Source organism: Pristiophorus japonicus, chromosome 18 (genome assembly GCF_044704955.1).
Source record: "Pristiophorus japonicus isolate sPriJap1 chromosome 18, sPriJap1.hap1, whole genome shotgun sequence".
NCBI lineage: Eukaryota > Metazoa > Chordata > Chondrichthyes > Pristiophoridae > Pristiophorus > Pristiophorus japonicus.
Window position 1 is genome coordinate 26,832,656 of NC_091994.1, and position 20,675 is coordinate 26,853,330.

Here is a 20,675-nt window from a genome sequence, read left to right on the forward strand (position 1 = left end):
ATTAAATAATGGTGTGTTAGGTGGAGAACTGGAGCTTTTGAAACTGGTTTACTCCAATAAAACATTAGAAATATAGCCTTAATTATTAAAAACAGAAATGCAGTTTCAGCCGAGATGTGGGCCGCAATTTCTCCACACGCGATGGAGAACCTCTTGCCTTCCCATGGACAGCAGGGACCTCCCCAAGACACCCATGCAACCTGGTTGCACATTGCACAGGAGGGCACAAGCAGGGATGTGGTCAGGAGGATCTGGCTGCAGTGGCAAAAACCCTTCAATGATCTCAGCAGATCACGAAACGTTACTGCAAAGCCACACTCCACCTCATCCTGTTGTGCCACTCATCACATCCCTATCACTCTGCCTTCCCTACTCTACACCTGCACATCCTTGCTCACACCAACTTAAATTGCACTTCCACCCATCCTCCTCTCTCGCTCTTGCATCTTCATTATCAGTTCCCCATCTCACTATCCACCCCTCACACTCAACCTCATCCTTGTCCAATTGTACCAACTAACAACATACAAGGGTAGGCACTTGGGTCCTTTAGCCATTGTTCATGTATAGTTAATATTGATTTGTTGTCAAACATTGACATCTTTATTTTCAGGACTTTGCGTACTTGGACAGATTTGTGGGCATCTTTTGGAAGTGGCTTAGTGAGTTGTAGTGAATGGTGAGATGTAAGGGTCCCCCACAATGGTGATTAGTGTGAAAGGAATGGTTTGGGCATTGCAGGGATGCTTTATGGAGCTGGTGTGGGGTGGTGCCAACCTGGCGCATCATATGGCAGTCAGGGTGTACAGCGTGGTGAAGTAAATATGGCCATGGTGAGGACATCATTGGCCTCCCAGGCGGCATTGTGGTCGGGTGCTGATGCCCGCTGTCCTGTGCAGCATTAGGTGATTGCGGAGAAGGTTTGTGTTGGTGGTGATGCTGGTGTGTTTAGTAGTGATGGGGTTGATCGTGGTGGGATTCTGTGGACGATGGTGAAACGTTTTCAATGGCAATGTGCTGCTGGAATAGATGGCAGGTGAGGTTGAGATGACAGAAGCGCCCTGTCATCTCAACAGTGAGAGAATTTGCTCCAAGGAGTTCACTGCAAACACTTCCAAATCTTTTCCAAAACCTGCATGTTTCAGCTTCTGACATTGGAAAGTGAACAGCTGTGAAATGGTAACTTTTATACAACTTCTGCAGCTATCAACTAGCCAAAGCAATACAGTCACTAAAAACCTGACTCCACTTACCTAGCGTGAAACCTGAGGGATGGCAAACCCGTCAAAAAGTTGGTAAAATTGTAAGTACCTGCGTTTAACCATTTTAACTATCATTTAGTACCTTTTAACGATTACCTGTCCCGCTGCTTGCTGTCGGGTCAGCAATCTGAATGCCGACCTGACAGTTGAGAAACTCAAACGGAGGTGAGTTTACAGGGGATCCTGACCCACTGTCAATCAAAGCCGTTTTGACAGCAGGCCCGCTTCCAAAGCTGCACTCGCAGGGCTGGGAAGATTCCGGCTGTGGTATCTTGAATTAATCCTTTGGACCCAGCGTACCCTGGCTACATTGCAATAACATTTAAAATACAAACTCTGCACTGTGCGGATGATGTCTGCTTTATGGGTCAGACCCATTGAGGCTATATACTATAGCCTATGTTCTTTATTCTCTGCTAGTTTGCAGTTGCAGGGGGTATGCGGATGTATCACCTAATCACGCTCTGGTTTCCAGGCAGTTGACCAAACAGAATGCATCAAACTGAGAAATCAAGTACCAAGAAATCATTATTTTAAAAATAAGACACTTGGGGAATTGCAATCGATTTCTACGTGGATTCATTCGAAAGCAGCATATTTACATGATGCAGGATTTTGATGTTATACAAAAAGAGGCTGTTATGCCAGAGAGGCAGTGTGATTTTTTTTTTTAAAGCAGATAATAGTCAGAATACACAACTTGTCCATCAGCATTTGTGAAGAGTAAATACAGGTTAACATTTTGGGTGTAGACCCTTGAGAATTGGAAGATGAGGGTGCACCACAACAGGACTGAACAAAACCTGGGGAAGGAACAAAAGAACCGTTAGAAATCGAGGATCCGAAATGTTGAAGTCCAACAATTGTGCCCTGTACCTTGCTTGTGTGCTGTGCCTTAACCATATCAAAAGTTCAGATCAGCCATGATCTTATTAAATGGCAGAGCAGGCTTGAGGGTACAAATGGCTGCCTAGTCCTATTATGTTCTTATGTAAACCAAGATCTTCTCAATTATAGGAAAACAAACCATTCTTGTATCAAGTGGTGGAAATGTGCAAAATGTTGAATTTCTCAGATGCTTCTCCCCATCGCTTGCAAGGTGCATTTATATCATCATCATAGGCAGTCCCTCGAAATCAAGGGAGATTTGCTTCCAATCTAAAAATGAGTTCTCGGGTGACTACAGTCCAATATGGGAATTACAGTCTGTCACAGGTGGGACAGACAGTGGTTGAAGGAAAGGGTGGGTGGGGAGTCTGGTTTGCCGCAAGCTCCTTCCGCTGCCTGCGCTTGTTTTCTGCATGCTCTCGGCAACGAGACTCTAGGAGCTCAGCGCCCTCTCTGATGCTCTTCTTCCATTTAGGCCGGTCTTTGGCCAGGGACTCCCAGGTGTCGGTGAGGATGTTGCATTTTATCAAGGAGACTTTGAGGGTGTCCTTGAAACGTTTCCTCTGCCCACCTGGGGCTCGGTGCCATCTAAAAGCTCAGAGTAGAGCGCTTGCTTTTGGGAGTCTTGTGTCAGGCATACGAACAATGTGGCCCGCCCAACGGAGCTGGTCGAGTGTGGTCAGTGCTTTGATACTGGGATGTTGGCCTGATCAAGGACACTAACGTTGGTGAGTCTGTCCTCCATGGGGCTTTGCAGGATCTTGCAGAAACATCATTGGTATTTCTCCAACAATTTGAGGTGTCTACTGTATATGGTCCACATCTGAGTTGTACCAGCAGCGTTCAATCTGGGTATCCAAGCATATGTGACTACTGTCGCATCCTTTCCTGAACCATTAGTTTTGGGGTTGGTCGTTCTCGCTTGCTACTTGTTTTGTGAGCTAAATGCAGGTTGTGTGCAAAACCTTTTTCTATTTACTACCTGGGATCTTAATATAGTCCTTCATTTGAGCTGCTTCAGGTGTCAGCTGTGGCTCAGTTGTAACACTCTTGCCTTTTGAGTGACCAGGTTTAGTTCAATTCCACTCCAGGGACCCGAGCACACAATCCAGGCTGACACCACAGTGCAGTACTGAGGGAGTGCTGCACTGTCTAATGTGCTGCCTTTCGGTTGAGACATTTAAAGCAAGGTGCCACATGTCCTCGCAGTTTGGGCATAAACATTTCTATGACACTATTTGAAGAAGAGCAGGGGAAGTCTCCTGTCCTGGACAACATTTAGCCCTCAACCAACCCCTTAAAAACAGATGATCTGGTCATTAACTCATTGCTGTTTGTGGAACTTGCTGTGTTTCCTACATTACAACAGTGATTACACATCAAAAGTACTTCATTGGCTGTAAAGCACATTGGGATATCCTGAGTCATGAAGGGCACTATATAAATGCAAGTCTTTTTTAAAAATTTGAGTTGCTTTGAAAGTGAGATTTTAAATTTGTTATTTGAAAGGCAGGGATTGTAAGTAAGGTTAATGAGCTGCAGCTTTTAGTTGATTAGTCTTATTGGATTTCACTCTTCTATATTCGAGGGAATACAAGTTTAGACTATGCAGCCTGTCATAATTTAACCCTTTTGCCCCTGATATCATTCTGGTGAATCATGCTGCACCCCCTCGAAGGCACATATATCCTTCCTGAGGGGCATGCTTAAGCAAGTAATTGATTCTGGGGAACTCCAAATCGGTTAGGCTTTTAGTGTGTGAATGACACAAACCCCTCAAGGTAGGTAATCTGCATATGAAACAAGATGGAATTTAATTGGCGGCATCACGACCAAACTTGATTTTGTCCTAACCCGATGTCCTCACTCACTTCTAACAGAGACCATTGGTTAATGATTGGATGTGGGAGGTTTTTTTCCACTTACTCCGTAATCCAGGGGCACTAATGCTAACTGGAGAACCCCTGATGCTGTTTGGAGCGCAGACTGGGGAGCTTCCTGGTCTGTGATCAGCTGCTAACTGCCCGAAAAATAGTCATCGAGGAACCTTGAAGTCTTGACTGTTTTACTAGTTTGAGATACAGTACTTCAATATTATAGAAGCACAAGTAGCTTAGAAATGTAAATTAATGTTCTTGTTCAGCATGATGAAATTCCTTAATGTGCAGGAAGCAAGCTTTTCATGTACTTTTTAAACAATATCTTCGTGCTCATGTAATGCCATGGATGTAGTCCTAGAAAACATTGATTGAAGGTACTGGGATTGTTTCCAAGAAAATCATGTTTGATTTTGCAGTCTGCTACATGTCAGGCAGCAGGATTCATCTGTCTCCTCCACAGTTATAGCTCTTTCTGTAGTCAGTCACATGATTAGAAATGCTGATTATATTTTTTTTAAAAAACAGATTATACGATCATTGAATTCACACAATATTCCAGTGATGGACAGCAGTGTGTCCGAAGCATAATTTGTTTGACTATTTCAATATGTAAGTTGCTTTGAACTACTTTGCAGCAAATGACAAGTTTAATTAAGCTTACAAATATGCAGTAACACATCAGCAATCACAGTATGTTATAAGTAATTTTTGTGTTTTTTGGTGTGATTTACACATCCAATTTCCATATCTAACAGCTGCCTCTGCAGTTTGGTAATCTGCTGCAGTGCTATTTGCATTGCCAGGTGCCTTCTAGATGTTTTGCAGTGTAAGATCCACCATCGAACACCATCTGTTCCAACTGCCATAAATATCCTTTGTTCCTGGTCGCGCAGTTTCTGTCCCCAGTGAGATTTAGCAGTTCTATTATTTGTTACTAGGCATTGCATTTGAAGATCTCAGCAGTTTTATTTTCAAAAATTGTGCTACTTTGTTTTTTTAAAAAAAAAAGAAACCTGTTGTTGCTAATGACTTTGTCCGTCGATCATTGTGCCACTTTGTGTGGCTCCCACTTTCCTTTCCCTTTGCAAACATTCCACGTGTGTAAACCTTTTAGTCATTTCCAAGTCCACAGCACTGAACTGACTATAATTCCACACTGCTTGCTATGGAATGAGTAGTCTTGCTTGAGCCTTAAAGATGGCTATGTAGCAAATTAAAATGTCAGGCCTGGGTTTTGGTTAATCATTTTAAGGTTGGGCTCAGAATTTCTCCCTCTCGGTGGAATCCTGTTTTCACGTATCCTGAGTCTTCTGCCAAAGTTATGGTGGCAGATCAAATGAACTCCCAAGGAAATTTCCCATGTGAATGTTTAAAAAGTTAGAATGATCGCATGTCTCATTTACGTTCTTTCTATTCTACCTTTTGCTTGCCCCAAAAATAACACATTCAAAGGGATGGTATCAAACTAAAAATGAGGGCATACAAAGTGGCCAAGACTAGTGGGAGGCCAGAGGATTGGGAAACTTTTAAAAGCTAGCAAAGAAAGATTAAAAAATAACAGCGAGGGAAGATAGTTTATGAAAGCAAACTAGCACGAAATGTAAAAACAGATAGTAAGAGTTTCTACAGGTAAATAAAACAGGAAAAGAGTGGCTAAAGTAAATGGTCCCTTAGAGGATGAGACTGGGGAATTAATAATGGGGAACAGGGAAATGGCAGCGACTTTGAACAAATATTTTGTATCGGTCTTCATAGTAGTAAGCATCAAAAACATCCCAATAGTGGATAAATCAAGGGGCTATAGGGAGGGAGGAACTTAATACAATCACCATCACTAAAGAAGTAGTACTTGGTACAATAATGGGACTAAAGGCGCACAAGTACCCTGGACCTGATGGCTTGCATTCTAGGGTCTTTAAAGGAAGTGGCTGCAGAGATAATGGATGCATTGGTTGTAATCTACCAAAATTCCCTGGATTCTGGGGAAATCCCAGCAGATTGAAAAACCGCAAATGTAACACTCCCATTTAAAAAAAAAAAAAGGTGGCAGACAAAAAGCAGGAAAATATAGGCAAACTGGTCTAACATCTGTCATTGGGAAAATGCTGGGGTCCATTATTAAGGAAGCAGAAGCAGGACATTTGGAAAAGCATGATTCAATCAAGCAGAGTCAACATGGTTTTATGAAGGGGAAATAATGTTTGACAAATTTGCTGGAGTTCTTTGAGGATGTAATGAGCAGGTGGATAAGGGGGAAGCAGTGGATGTGGTGTATTTGGATTTCCAGAAGGACTTCGATGAGGTGCCACACAAAAGGTTACTGCACAAGATAAAAGTTCACTGGGTTGGGGGTAATATATTAGCATGGATAGCAGATTTGCTAACAGAAAACAGAGAATCAGGATAAATGGGTAATTTTCTGGTTGGCTAACAGTAACTAATGGGGTGCCGCAGGGATCGGTGCTGAAGCCTCAACTATATTTACAATCTATATTAATGACTTGGATGAAGGGACTGAGTGTAATGTAGCCAAGTTTGCTGCTGATACAAACATGGGTGGGAAAGAAAATTGTGAGGAGGACACACAAAATCTGCAAAGGGATATAGACAGGCTAAGTGAGTGGGCAAACATTTGGCAGATGGAGTATAATGTGGGAAAATGTGAGGTTATCCATTTTGGCAGAAATAATAGAAAAGCAAATTATAATTTAAATGGAGAAAAATTGCAAAGTGCTGCAGTATAGAGGGACTGGGGGTCCTTGTACATGAAACACAAAAAGTTAGTATGCAGGTACAGCAAGCAATCAGGAAGGCAAATGGAATGTTGGCCTTTATTGCAAGGGGGATAGAGTATAAAAGCAGAGAAGTCCTGCTACAACTGTACAGGGTATTGGTGAGGCCACACCTGGAGTACTGCATACAGTTTTGGTCGCCGTATTTAAGGAGGGATAGACTTGCATTGGAGGCTGTTCAGAGAAGGTTCACTAGGTTGATTCCTGAGATGAGAGGGTTGACTTATGAGGATAGGTTGAGTAGGTTAGGCCTGTACACATTGGAGCTCAGAAGAATGAGGGGTGATCTTAGTGAAACTTATAAGATAATGAGGGCGCTCGACAAGATGGATGCAGAGAGGATATTTCCATTCATAGGGGAAACTAAAACTAGGGGACATAGTCTGTTTTAAATGGGCGACCCCTTATTCTGAGATAAGGAGAAATTTCTTCTCTCAAAGGGTTGTAAATCTATGGAATTCTCTGCCTCAGAGAGCTGTGGAGGCTGGGTCATTGTCTATCTCCGCCTTAAATATATTCAGAATTTTGAGCGATAAAGGGAGTAAAGGGTTGTGGTAAGCGGGCAGGGAAGTGGAGCGGAGTCCATGATCAGATCAGCTATGATCTTATTGAATGGCGGAGCAGGCTCGAGGGGCCAAATGACCTACTCCTGTCCTATTATGTTCTCATGTTCTTACTATGGAAATGGATTAAGTAACTTGTATTAAATGCCACAGGATTTCGAAACTTTCAGCTTGAAAGTAAAATTTAAAGTTTTAATACTATACCTATAGTATTGACGAGCTGCATGAGTGAAGCTGGTATTCTGGTTTTTGTACTTGCATAAATGGCTTTCAAATTTTATAGTATGATTTTTTAAAAACATCTATACTTTTGGCATTGGCCTCCTTGAGATGGTAATTTGTGTCTGGGTGCAACTGTTATATATGTGGACTTGTATTTACTCTGTACAGCCACCAGAGGGCTCATCCCCTGGAGTCCCAAGGGATCCCATAATCCTTTGGGAAGCACCGGTATTTAAGGAGGCTTCACAGGTTGGAGAGGCACTCTGGAGACCTGCAATAAAAGACTGACGTCACACTTTACTTTGAGCTCAGTGTTCAGTCTGACTCTTTCTCCATATACATCAGCAACCATTTATCTCAAAGGTGCAGGGAGGTGTTAACAATACCAGTAAATGCTGTTTAGTTTAGTTGAAATGTCGTGGACACTCAACTTTTCATCTATTTGGAGCCCTTGGTTGAATTACAGCTGTAAACGTAACTTTTTTTTTGAAGATGACTGCCTACTATCCAGAACCTAGCTCCTGACCTCATGGTATCGGGTCCTTTTTAGTTGTTTGCAGCCTAAATAAATCTAGTCAAGAACTGATGTAGGCCAGGTACATGTATTCAAGACCCATGAAGATAGAGAATTATGATTGCCAAGTGCTACCACAAGGATCTGTGTTAGGACATCTTGCATTCTCTCTATCGTGAATGACTTGGACATGTTTGTAGAGAGAAAAATATTAAATTTATTGGTAACCTCAAATTAAAAGATGTTGCATATTTAACGAGCAGGAGGATAGATTGAGTTTAAAAAGCTGACCTGAATTATTGCTTCAAATTAAATTGCAGAAGTAGAACCAGGGGACATATTCAAACGAGTAAAAGATAACATTAGTACTGATTAAGAAATTCTTCACGTAGTGTGATCAATATATTGAGTAACCTCCAGATATAGTGGAGGCAGAAACTCTGGAATCGTTTAAGAAATGTATAACTGCAATAATAGTGGGTGTGTGGGGGCTGCGGGGAATTAACTAAGATGGGTCGACTAGCCTTCCTCATCCATTTGAAGTACGTTGGTTAGACAACTGGGCAGATGAGTGGGTGATGCCATTCAATGCAAGGTAGTAGGTTTTAGAGTGAATAGAAATTTACACTAAACAGTAAGATTCTTAATGGACTGAAGGAACCGAGATCTATGGGTGCAGATATACAAATCTTTAAAAGCAGGATTGCAGGTGGAACAAGCCATAGAACGGGAAAACGGGATTCTGGGATAATAGTCTTGGTTGGAGTCATGTAGTTTTCGCCACCTTGTTATAGAAAGGCTAGTGGAACTATGCCACTTAAAATGGCATTTTTATTTATATGGCAATCATTGGTTGAAACATAATTCTGTCACCTTATTTTATGAATTGCAGTAGTTAAAGGATGATTTGTGTTGGGTGTACACACCTACCCATGTGTGCTGTAGTAAATTTTAAGGAACTTTTAAACACTTGGACTGGAAGGTAAGCAAGCTGAACTTTCATTTGAGATTTGAATTTTCTCCTTAATTTGGGAGTCCCTTTTTTGTGGCTACTGATCAAAAATAACCAAGTGTGTATATTGTGACAAACATTCGCCTTTACCTGGTCATTGGGCAACTCTTAGTTCTTGGGGACTGCTGCATTGCTTTGTTTGTCTGCTATGCCTCCGTCACCACCTCCTTTTTCCTCCCCCACCCTGAAGATTAAAGTTGACTTGATCAGTTGGCTACACAATACTTTATCACCATCTTAGAAACGTTTTCTCTCCCTGTACAGACTTCTCATGGACCAGTTGAATGAACAGAAGGCACGGCATGTGAAAGAAATAGAAGCTTTTCAAATTGAAGCCAGAAACTTTAAAGAGAAGTTGAATGAACAGCAGCAGTATTTTGCTCAGGCTCTCCAGCTGCCCTCAGGGGCACAAATGGAAGTTGGTTTACAGCAGGAAATAGCACGGCTCATCAATGAAAACCTGGTAATACCATTGTAGAAGCATTTTTGTTCTGTGCATATTTGACCGAATTCAGCATCCTATTCTTGGATGTTGGTTGTTGGTCAATATCAAAGCTTAAGGTCCTATGGAGTTTCTCCCCTTTTTATTTATATACATTGTGACATATATGTGAAATTGACAGATATGTTACCAGGGCTGAGGGCATAGTTATGAAGAAAGACTTGGGAACTGAGACAGTTAAGCAGTGACCTTAACGAGGTCTTCAAGATTCTGAAAGGTTAGTTAAATCTGATATTGTTTGAGCCAAGGGAACAAATTTAAGGTAATGAATTCAAGAGGAAGCAATATATTTTTTTAACACCTGTTTAGAATGTGGAGTTCTACACCGGATACTATTGTAGCAGAGTCCATTAATATTTCTGGAAAAACAGGAATGTTAAAGGTTATGGGGAGTGAGCAGGATTGATGTTGGACTAAACACGCAGGCACAAACGTCATGGGCCAAATGGCCTGTCTGTGCTGTAGCACTGTAATAAATGGTCTGTTTAAAATTGTGCTTCATTTATTTTATGCCAAATTTTCCCCTCCTGTCATCTTAATGTATTCTTTTCTAGCGTATTTAAAAGATGTCACCTGGTATGGGTATTCTTTGAGCGTTTAGACTGGCTTTGATATTCACCACAATGGTGGGAGAGGGTGGAGGGGGGTTTAAAATGTTCATAATGGGGAAAGCATCCCCAACCCGCTGTGCACGGCCCATCACAGTTATTACAGCAGCAGGTAGCGTGCTGCGCAAGCGTCATGGTCTCGAGAGGCGGGACACATCATTAACATCGTTTAAATTGGGCTCACGCAGTGCAATTTGGAGCCTGATTTAAATGTAACTGTTTCTGGCCATGATGGAAACCCAGCAGTGAAATGGAGGCAGGAGTTGGCCGGCTCCAGAATTTTCCGTGCTTTTTATAGCGTTCATTGGGCTCCCCAGCCCCTCGAGGAAGCCTTTGCCTCCCTTCTGTCAATTGTGGCATCTCACTCTGTATTCGCCCCTTGCTGAGATCAGCGACTTCACCGCCCCCCCCCCCACCTCCCACCTCCCTTGATCGACTTCTCACGATTGACACTCTCTTCCTTCCCCTCCCTATTGGCAGGGACCATCCCCAAGGGATCCAGTCAGCCTACTGTTGGTTTTCCTGCAAATTGGCCTGCGTGCTAATGCTACTGCGCTTCCTCCACACCCTCCCTGCTGCCCTGTAAGTATCAGATCCAATGTTGGTAATCTATTCTGGGGAGGAAGGAGACCCCTGTCCTGTCCTCGCCTTGCATCTACAAATAGGCATTTTCAGCATGGGTATGTCAAACCATGTTTTTCTCTCTATAACCGGAGGGTAGCTATTCAGCCCTTGCTGCTTTCTTGGCTCAGCACATAACTGGAATTGAACCTGGAATCTATCTGCTCCTTGTAGCTTGGCTGCTTAACCAGCTTGTCATGGGGAGTTAAATTCCAGAGGTGAGAGTGACTGTCCTTGACATCAAGGCAGCATTTGACTGAGTGTGGCATCAAATGAGGCCATATGGGTCGAATTGAAAAATAAAAAAAGGGGCGATCACACTGCTGGCGTGTATTATAGAGCCCCAAACAACGGGAGGGAGATAGAGGAGCAAATGTGTAGGCAAATTGCTGTGAAGTCCAAAAACCATAGGGTAGTAATAATAGGGGATTTTAACTATCCAAATATTGATTGGGATAAATTTAATGTGAAGGGTATAGAGGGTGTGGCATTCTTGATGCATTCAAGAAAACTTTTTTAGTCAGTATGTAGCAAGCCTGTCTTGGATTTAGTTTTGGGGAATGAAACTGGGCAGATTGAAGGGATATTTGTGGGAGAGCACTTGCGTGCCAGTGACCATAATTCAGTCAGATTCAAGTTGGTTATGGATAAGGACAAGATTAGGCCTGGAATAAAAATTCTGATTTGGGGGAAAAGCTAATTTTGCTAAGTTAAGGAGCGATTTAGCCATGGTGGACTGGAAACAGCTACCTGTGGGTAAATCAGTGTTGGAACATTGGGAGGCCTTTTAAGGAGGAGATCCGGCAGGCTCAGGCCAAACATGTGCCCTTAAAGAAAAAGGCTGGGGAAAATAATTCTAGAGCCCCTTGGATGTCTAGGGACTTACAGGGGAGGCTTAAGAAAAAAAGGGATGCTTGTATCATATATCAACAGCTAAATACTATAGAATCTTTAGAGGAATATAGAAAGTTAAGAGGCAAAATTAAAAAGGATATTATGAATGCTAAGCGAGAGCATGAAAAATTCTTGGCCAGTAAAATTAAGGAAAACCCTAAGATGATCTTTAGTTTCCCTCTTACTCTTAATATATTTAAAGAAAGGGATGAGACCATGAAGGATAATTTTTGTTTGGAGGCAGAAGATGTTGGTAGAGTTCTTAACAAATACTTTACCCCTTTCCTTTGTGAAAACAGATAATGTAGATACTGCTATTGAGGAGAAGTGTGATATTCTGGATGAAATAAATATAGTGAGAGGAAGTATTAAGTGGTTGAGCTGCTTTGAAAGTAGATAAATCCCCAGGCCCAGATGAAATGCATCCCAGGCTGTTGAGCGAAGTAAAAGAGTAAATAGCAGAGGTCTTGACCATCATTTTCCAGTCCTCTTTGGATCTGGGCATGGTGCTGGAGGATTGGAAGACTGCTAATGTAATACCCTTGTTTAAGAAGGGGAAAAAGAGATAGGCCGAGTAATTACAGGCCTGTCAGCCTAACCTCAGTGGTGGGAAAATTATTGGAAAAAATCCTGAAAGACAGGATAAATCTGCATTTGGAAAGGCAAGGATTAATTAGGGACAGTCAGCACGGATTTGTTAAGGGAAGATCATGTTTGACTAACCTGATTGAATTTTTTGAGGAGGTAACCAAGAGGGTCGATGAGGATAGTGTGTACGATGTAGTATATATGGACTTTAGCAAGGCTTTTGATAAGGTCTCACATGGTAGACTGGTCATGAAGGTTAAAGCCCATGGGATACATGGCAAAGTGGCAAGTTGGATCCAAAATTGGCTTGGAGGTAGGAAGCAAAGGGTAATGATGGATGTTTTTGTGACTGGAAGGATGTTTCCAGTGGGGTTCTGCAGGGCTCAGTACTGGGTCCCTTGCTTTTTGTGGTATATATCGACGATTTAGATTTGAATATAGGGAGTATGATTAAGAAGTTTGCAGATGATACTAAAATTGGCTGTGTGGTTGATAATAAAGAGGAAAGTCATGAGCTGTAGGAGGATATCAATCTACTGGTCAGGTGGGCAGCGCAGTGGCAAATGGAATTTAATTCAGAGTGTGAAATGATGCACTTTGGGAGGACTAATAAGGAAAGGGTATACACATTAAGCGGTAGACCACTTAATAATAATATAGATGAACAAAGGGACCTTGGAGTGCTTGTCCACAGATCCCTGAAAGTAGCAGGCCAGGTAGATAAGGTGGTTAAGGCGGCATACGGAATGCTTGCCTTTATTGGCCAAGGCATTGAATATAAGAGCAGGGAGGTTATGCTTAAATTGTATAATACTCTGGTTAGGCCACAGCTGGAGTACTGCGTGCAGTTCTGTTCGCCGTATTATAGGAAGGACGTGATTGCACTAGAGAGGGTGTAGAGGAGATTTACTAGAATGTTGCCTGGAATGGAGAATCGTAGTAATGAGGACAGATTGGATAGGCTGGGTTTGTTCTCATTAGAACAGAGGAGGTTGAGAGGAGACCTCATCGAGGTGTACAAAATATTGAGGGCCCTGGACATAGTAAGGGTCTATTTCCATTGGTGGAGTGGGCATAATTTTAAGGTGGTTGCTGGGAGGTTTAGAGAGGATTTGAGGGACGGGGGGGGCTTCTTTATGCAGAGGTTTGTGGGGATCTGGAACTCTCGCTGCCTGGAAGAATGGTGGATGCAGAAACCCTCACCACTTTTAAGAGATGGTTGGATGGGCACTTAAAGTGCAGTAACTTGCAGGGTTATGGACCTAGAGCTGGTAATTGGGATTAGACTAGATGACCTTTTGTTAGCGCAGATATAATGGTAAGTACTGCAGGGAATAGAATACGTCTAGGGTGATCTCCTGGTTTGTTTCGATCGCATGGATGGGTCGGAGAGGAATTTTCCAAGATTTTTTTTTTCTCCCTAAATTGGCCTGGGTTTTTATCTGGTTTTTGCGCCTCCCAGGAGATCACATGGCACCGGTTGGGGTGGAGTGTAGAATGTATTCAGTGTAAGGGGTGTCACAGTTGTGTGAAGTGGACTGATTGGGCTGGGTGCTTTTTGCCTTTCCGTCATTGTTCATAGCTTTATATGTAAACTTTAGGGCTGCTGACCAAGGGCCGTGAGGCTCTTTGTCGGCCTGTGCGGACACGATGGGCCGAAATGGCCTCCTTCTGCGCTGTAAATTTCTATGTTTCTATCAAGGAGCCCTAGTAAAACTGAAATCAATGGGAATCGGGGGGGGAAACCCTCCACTGGCTGGAGTCATGCCTAGCACAAAGGAAGATAGTTGTGGTTGTTGGAGGTCAATCATCCCAGCTCCAGGACATCACTGCAGGAGTTCCTCAGGGCAGTGTTCTAGGCCCAACCATCTTGAGCTGCTTCATCAATGACCTGCCGTCCATCATAAGGCCGGAAGTGAGGATGTTCGCTGATGACTGCACAGTGTTCAATGCCATTCACAACTCCTCAGATAATGAAGCAATCCATGCCTGCATGCAGCAAGATCTGGACAACATTCAGGCTTGGGCTGATAAGTGGCAAGTAACGTTCGTGTCAGGCAATGACCATCTCCAATAAACGAGAATTTAACCACCCCACCTTGATAATTCAATGCCATTACCTTCGCCAAATCCATCAACATCCTGGGGGTCACCATTGACCAGAAACTTAACCGGACCAGCCACATAAATACTGTGGAACAAGAGCAGATCAGAGGCTGGGTATTTTGTGGTGAGTGTCTCACCTCACAACTCTCCAAAGCCTTTCCACCATCTACAAGGCACAAGTCAGGAGTGTAATCCAATACTCTCCACTTGTCTGATGAGTGCAGCTCCAACAACAATCAAGAAGCCCAATACCATGCAGGACAAAGCAACCTGCTTGATTAGCACCCCATCCACCACCTTCAACATTCACACCCTCCACCACTGGCGCACCGCGGCTGCAGTGTGTACCATCTAAGATGCACTGCAGCAACTCGCCAAGGCTTCTTTTGCAGCACCTCCAAAACCCGTGGCCTCTACCACCTAGAAGGATAAGGGCAGCAGGTGCATGGGAACACCACCACCTGCAAGTTCCCCTCCAAGTTACACACCACCCTGACTTGAAAATATATTGCTGTTCCTTCATCGTCACTGGGTCAAAATCCTGGAGCTCGCTAACAGCACTGTGGGAATACCTTCACTACAAGGACTGCAGCGGTTCAAGAAGGCAACTCACCACCACCTTCTCGAGGGCTATTGGGAATGGCCAATAAATGCTGGCCTTGTCAATGACGCCCACATCCCAGAACAAATTTTAAAAAAAACTTTTAGTAGAGATTAATCTGCAACACCATGATGTTGCATGTGGATGGTGGCGGCTGGGTTAATATAAATTTGCTGTTTTATTTGGCGTTTTTTTTTCTAGAAACCTAACTAGATGTATCGTCAAAGTTTGATGTATTTGTAGTGGAGCATTTTAAGCAGAAATATTACTGTTCAAATAAAACAAATAGAAAGATCCGTTACCAGCCCCAGGGAAGAACTTACTCTTTTTGAAAATTATTTTTATTAACCTGGAAAGTAATATGCAGCTAATGACTCTTGTTTTTACTTTTTTTACTGTTCATAGCACAAACTATCAGTATGTGATTCTAAGTCTTCTTGGCTCTTAAAGTTTAATGGCCCCTTGAAGGCTCACTTGGCAACCATGGTTCGAACACAATTCTGACCATAGTGCAGAAATCCAATGTACCATTTCTGCCTACCTGCATTAGACATGAGCCCTGACGCAAGCATAAAATGGATTGACCAGTTTGCTTTTCACAGGATTTAGCTCCACAAGTGACGCACTCATGACTCATGCAATCAGGACAGCACGTTCATATCTCTGGAGTCCTTTACTGTCTGCTCGTGGTTTAGCCTTGGTTTCTTAGTTATCCTGACCTATTTTCTGTTAACTTATCATAATTCCTGCAAAATATCCAGTTCTAGAATTTGTCTAAGCAACAAATGGTTGAGTGAAATTTGTTGGTTTTTATGCAAGGGAGTTCCTAGCTGCAGCATTAATTGGGGGAGGTGGTGGTTGGGGGGGAGGGGAGAGAGAAGAGAAGAGAAGAGAGGGTATATAAAATATAAAGGACAATCCTTCTCCATTTCCTGTCTGCTCATGCAGAATGCACAGAGCTTCTTTCTAAATATTCTCCTTGAAAATAGCTCCTCTTACTTGGCTACTGTTCTTTGGGTACTAGCATCTCTCATCATTTAACCAAATGGCCATTTTTCAGACGTTGGGGCAGTTTATTTAGGTTGGGAGAGATTGCATCTGAATTTGAAACTACACAAGGACCCTGCAGCAGAAATCAATGGAGAGTGATCAGCAATGGAAATGCTGAATTAACACTTTCTCCCCCACAATGCAGGAATGCTGAGGACATTTCTACCATCACCACATTGGACATTAGCTAGCACAGTGTAGAATAGGGAGCAAACCTCCGATTTTCACTGCTATCTCTGGATCATTAAAACAACTTGTAGAAAATTGGTATATCCTTTCATTAAAATATTCCATCCTAAACCCCAATTGAACCAAATGGAAAGATTCCATGTATTTGCCTCTACTCCTCTGGAAAACCATTCCAGGTAATAATCACTGGTGTGAAGCGGTTCTTCACATCAGTGGTGAGGTTGTCTTTGCCAGCTTATGCCCAAGTCCCCTTGTCCTGCAGTATTATAACTTGGAAGTTGTGGTCAAAAATAACCTTTTCTAATCTACTGAGTTACTTTTATCGATAAGGATCCGCACCGCTTCATTTCTTGCTTTGTTTTACTGAATCCAGGTCATTCATATAGATCATAAACAGTTGCAGCCCTAGCACAGATTCCCAAGACACGTCACTACATATGTCTCCTCAGTTCGGCATCAATCACCGACCTAGTTCCAGCTACTTCCCCTCTTTTAGGCAATAACTTGTCCACCTCCAAATCTTGCCGAGGAAATCCACAATCTTAAGCTTGTCTAGCAGCCTTTCATGTGCCGTTTTGTTGGAAGACTTTCTGGTAGTCTGGGTATATCATGGGGCATGGGATGTTATTTTATCAAATATTTTAGTCAAACAGAATGCACCCCTCTGAACGTGTTGGCTGTCACATTGTTACTTTCGTATCGATACTCAGATTTGTTCCTAATCAATTCCACTGTTTTCCATTTACTGAAACAGCTGTTGTGTGGGTTTCACCATTCTGAAGGTGTGCTATTCCTTTGCTTTCAATCAAACCTCTACTCATTGCCCTTCGAATAATTAATATTGGAAGAATTTCTTGCTTAATCAATGTAACAAGTAGTTTGTGGGTCAACATTATATCAAACACGGCTATTTTCCACTCCCAATTTAAACAATGTTGTGTTCTGTAGGATCTAATGGAGCAGATTGAGAAGCAGGATAAGACCGTACATAAACTGAAGACACAGCTGAAATCCATGACAGAGTCAGGTATGTTTCATTGTCATTTAACATTTTGAATGAAGATGTTGCATTTTCTGGGTCTTTTCTGTCCTTATTTTAGATTGCCTTCTGTATTTTAGATTATTCTATTTTAAAGATGAGTTTGTTTACTCCATCTTAAGTATCTTCATTGGCCCTGACATTTATAGATAAGTTTCTGATGTTGAGTCCAGAATAATGAACAGACAGCCTTTCTCTAAATTGCTTTAGCTACCGGATTTATTCTCCATCTTTAAAGCATCAGGTTATCACAAAATTGGACTCTATTTTAGACTTTATTGAGCACATTTTTGAACAAGCAAAATTGGCAAATGGATAACTAGTATACTTGCAATGGATATCCCAACATGCTCCCCAAACACAGTGTAATCTGTATGCTGAGCTATTATTTTGTAGTTGGCTTTTATAAACCGTATTCTTGTAGCCTTCCTAACGGCAGAAGCTAAATTGGCTTAACCTACTTCTCCTTTGAAGTTTCCATCCAACTCAACTCCACTTGTTGAACAGCTTCAGTTTATGAAATAACACTTTCTCTCTCCGCCCCAGGTTCCCAGGTTGTGTCAAAACCCTTCATTGTTCAGTTACAGTACCTTAGCTCAGGATAGAATATCTAATGTATTTTGCAAAAGGAAGATCATAATTGACCAGAACAAACTATTGGTGTTTGGCCTAACTAAACGATTCTGTTCACTGCGGTCGGCACTAGAGTTTGTGTTGTAATCTTTTCCTTATTCTCTTGCCGAGCAGAAAAACTGAAGTATGTGGTTGAGTCCAAGGTGTGTGAACTACCCAACATACCTGCCATCCCATGGAAATCTCAGGATTTCCAAGGAATGTTGGAATGCAGGAAAGAAGATGAAGCTCACTTAATCAGGAACCTTATCACTGGTAAGACGGTGCATTTAATAGTTGACTGGATTACTAGGCTTAAGAAATGCCAATGAATTTTAAAAATATTTTCTGATTTTTCTAAGATTGAATTGCTTTTTTTTTAAACCTTCAAGAAAGAAGTTGTAATTTTTCTGAATTAAAAAAAAAATCTGAGCTTGATTTTAACTCCGGGGCAAGGCCGGTCTAATGAGTGTGTGTTTGGCCTGTCTGGGAGCAGTGGCACGCAGGATTTTAATGCCCAGGCCTCAATAACATGCTGCTTTCTAACTTCACGACTAAAACGTATGATAAGTGGGCGGGAAGCCGCCGTCTGGCTGTTAAAATCGGGCAGCAGGAGGCCATTGCCGGAGACCCAGAGAAACTGTCCACAGCACGAGGTAAGTGCTCTGGGAAGGGAATCCTGGTCAGTGGAGAGGAGAGGAGAGGAGAGGAGAACAGTCCAAGGTTTCCTTGTGGGGGCCGGGAGAGCACTCCTACTCCTGGCCCATGAGGAAACTGGGCTTCAACAGTGAAGAGCTGTTTTGGATTTTGTATTTTCTCCTTTGGTTAGTGCAGAACCTTATTGCATCATAAATTCTAGCCATTGAGTTTACAGTCAGTTGATGAACATAAAAGGTCTGATGGATTAAAATGGTCTTTTAACTCATGCTTTTGTGTGTGTTTATATTCGGGTTTATCATTTAATCGTTTTTGTTTCTTTTTCAGAACCTAAAACAAAAGTGGTTTCAAAGCCAATTAGAAAATGTTGCTTGGTTTTTCATTAAACTGAACTGTGTGCAGTGATTGTTGTCTGTCAACTGTTTATCTGCAGGTGGTTCATAGCACCTGGTGTGCATAATTGTCTTACTGTGTTAAAATTTGCCATTTCCTGTCTGTTAAATTACTCTGACTTGCAATTACCTATCACTAAATGGTTTAATTTCTGCTTGGATAAAATCCCTGGTAGATTTGATTCCTGGTGGCAAGGCAGGAGGTCTCCGTCAAAGCCTGGACAAGTGAAATTCTGCAAAGGATCAGTCTGTGTTCCCTACTTTAATAAAAAAAAAAAATTCATTCATGGGATGTGGGCGTCACTGGCAAGGCCAGCATTTATTGCCCATCCCTAATTGCCCTTATGAGGGTGGTGGTGAGCCACCTTCTTGAACCACTACAGTCCGTGTAGTGAAGGTACTCCCACAGTGCTTGAAAGGGAGAGAGATCTAGGATTTTTGACCCAGTGACCATGAAGGAATGATGATATATTTCTAAATCTTGGTGTGTAATTTGGAGGGGAACTTGCAGGTGATGGTGTTCCCATGCGCCTGCTGCCCTTGTCCTTCTAGGTAGTATAGATCACGGGTTTGAGAGGTGATGTCGAAGAAGCCTTGGCAAGTTGCTGCAGTGCATCATGTAGAAGATACAAACTGCAGCCACGATGCACCGGTGGTGGAGGGAGTGAACATTTAAAGTGGTGGATGGGATGCCAATTAAGTGGGCTGTTTTGTCCTGGAGGGTGTTGGAGCTGCACTCATCATGCAAGTGGAGAATATTCCATCACACTCCTGACTTGTGACTTGTAGATGGTGGAAAGGCTTTGGGGAGTCGTGACGTGAGACACTCACCACAGAATACCCAGTCTCTGACCTGTTCTTGTAGCCACAGTATTTATGTGGCTGGCCCAGTTAAGTTTTTGGTCAATGGTGATGTTCAGGATGTTGATGGTGGGGGATTCAGCGATGGTAATGCTGTTGAATGCCAAGGGGCGGTGGTTAAACTCTTCCTTATTGGAGATAGTCATTGCCTGGCACTTGTGTAGTGTGAATGTGACTTGCCACTTATCAGCCCAAGCCTGAATGTCATCCAGATCTTGCGTGCATGCATGGACTGCTTCATTATCTGAGGAATAGCAAATGGAACTAAACACTGCAATCATCAGTGAACATCTCCACTTCTGACCTTATGATCGAGGGAAGGTCATTGATGAAGCAGCTGAAGATGGTTGGCTTTGGACACTACCCTGGGGAACTCCTGCAGCGATGTCCTGAGGCTGAGATAATTGGCCTCCAACAACCACAGCCGTCTTCCTTTGTGCTAGGTATGACTCCAGTCAATGGAGAATTTTTGCTTTGATTCCCATTGACCAGCTTTACTAGGGCTCCTTGATGCCACACTTGGTCAAATGCTGCCTTGATGTCAAGGGCAGTCACTCTCGCCTCATCTCTGAAAATCAGCTTCATGTTTGGGCCAAGGCTGTAATGATGGAACCCCAAACAGGGCATCGGTGAGCAAGTGCCACTTGGAAGGTGTCGTCGACAGAGCTATCATCACTTTGCTGCTGATTCGAGTAGACTGATGGGGTGGTAATTGGCCAGATTGAATTTGTCCTGCTATTTGTGGACCGGACATACCTGGGCAGTTTTCAATATTGTCAGGTAGATGCCAGTGTTGTAGCTGTACTGGAACAGCTTGGCTAG

The 20,675-nt window shown here is 42.7% G+C and overlaps 1 protein-coding gene across 1 annotated transcript in view; it reads left to right on the forward strand.

Annotated features, from left to right (window-relative positions):
• Positions 1-20,675, forward strand: part of LOC139229006 (unconventional myosin-Va-like) — a 193,154-nt gene that overhangs the window by 146,087 nt on the left and 26,392 nt on the right. Inside the window, exons 28-30 of the mRNA XM_070860669.1 lie at positions 9,398-9,596; positions 17,241-17,319; positions 18,079-18,219. Of these exons, the coding sequence (XP_070716770.1) occupies positions 9,398-9,596; positions 17,241-17,319; positions 18,079-18,219 (419 nt within the window). The remainder of the gene's footprint in view (positions 1-9,397; positions 9,597-17,240; positions 17,320-18,078; positions 18,220-20,675) is intronic.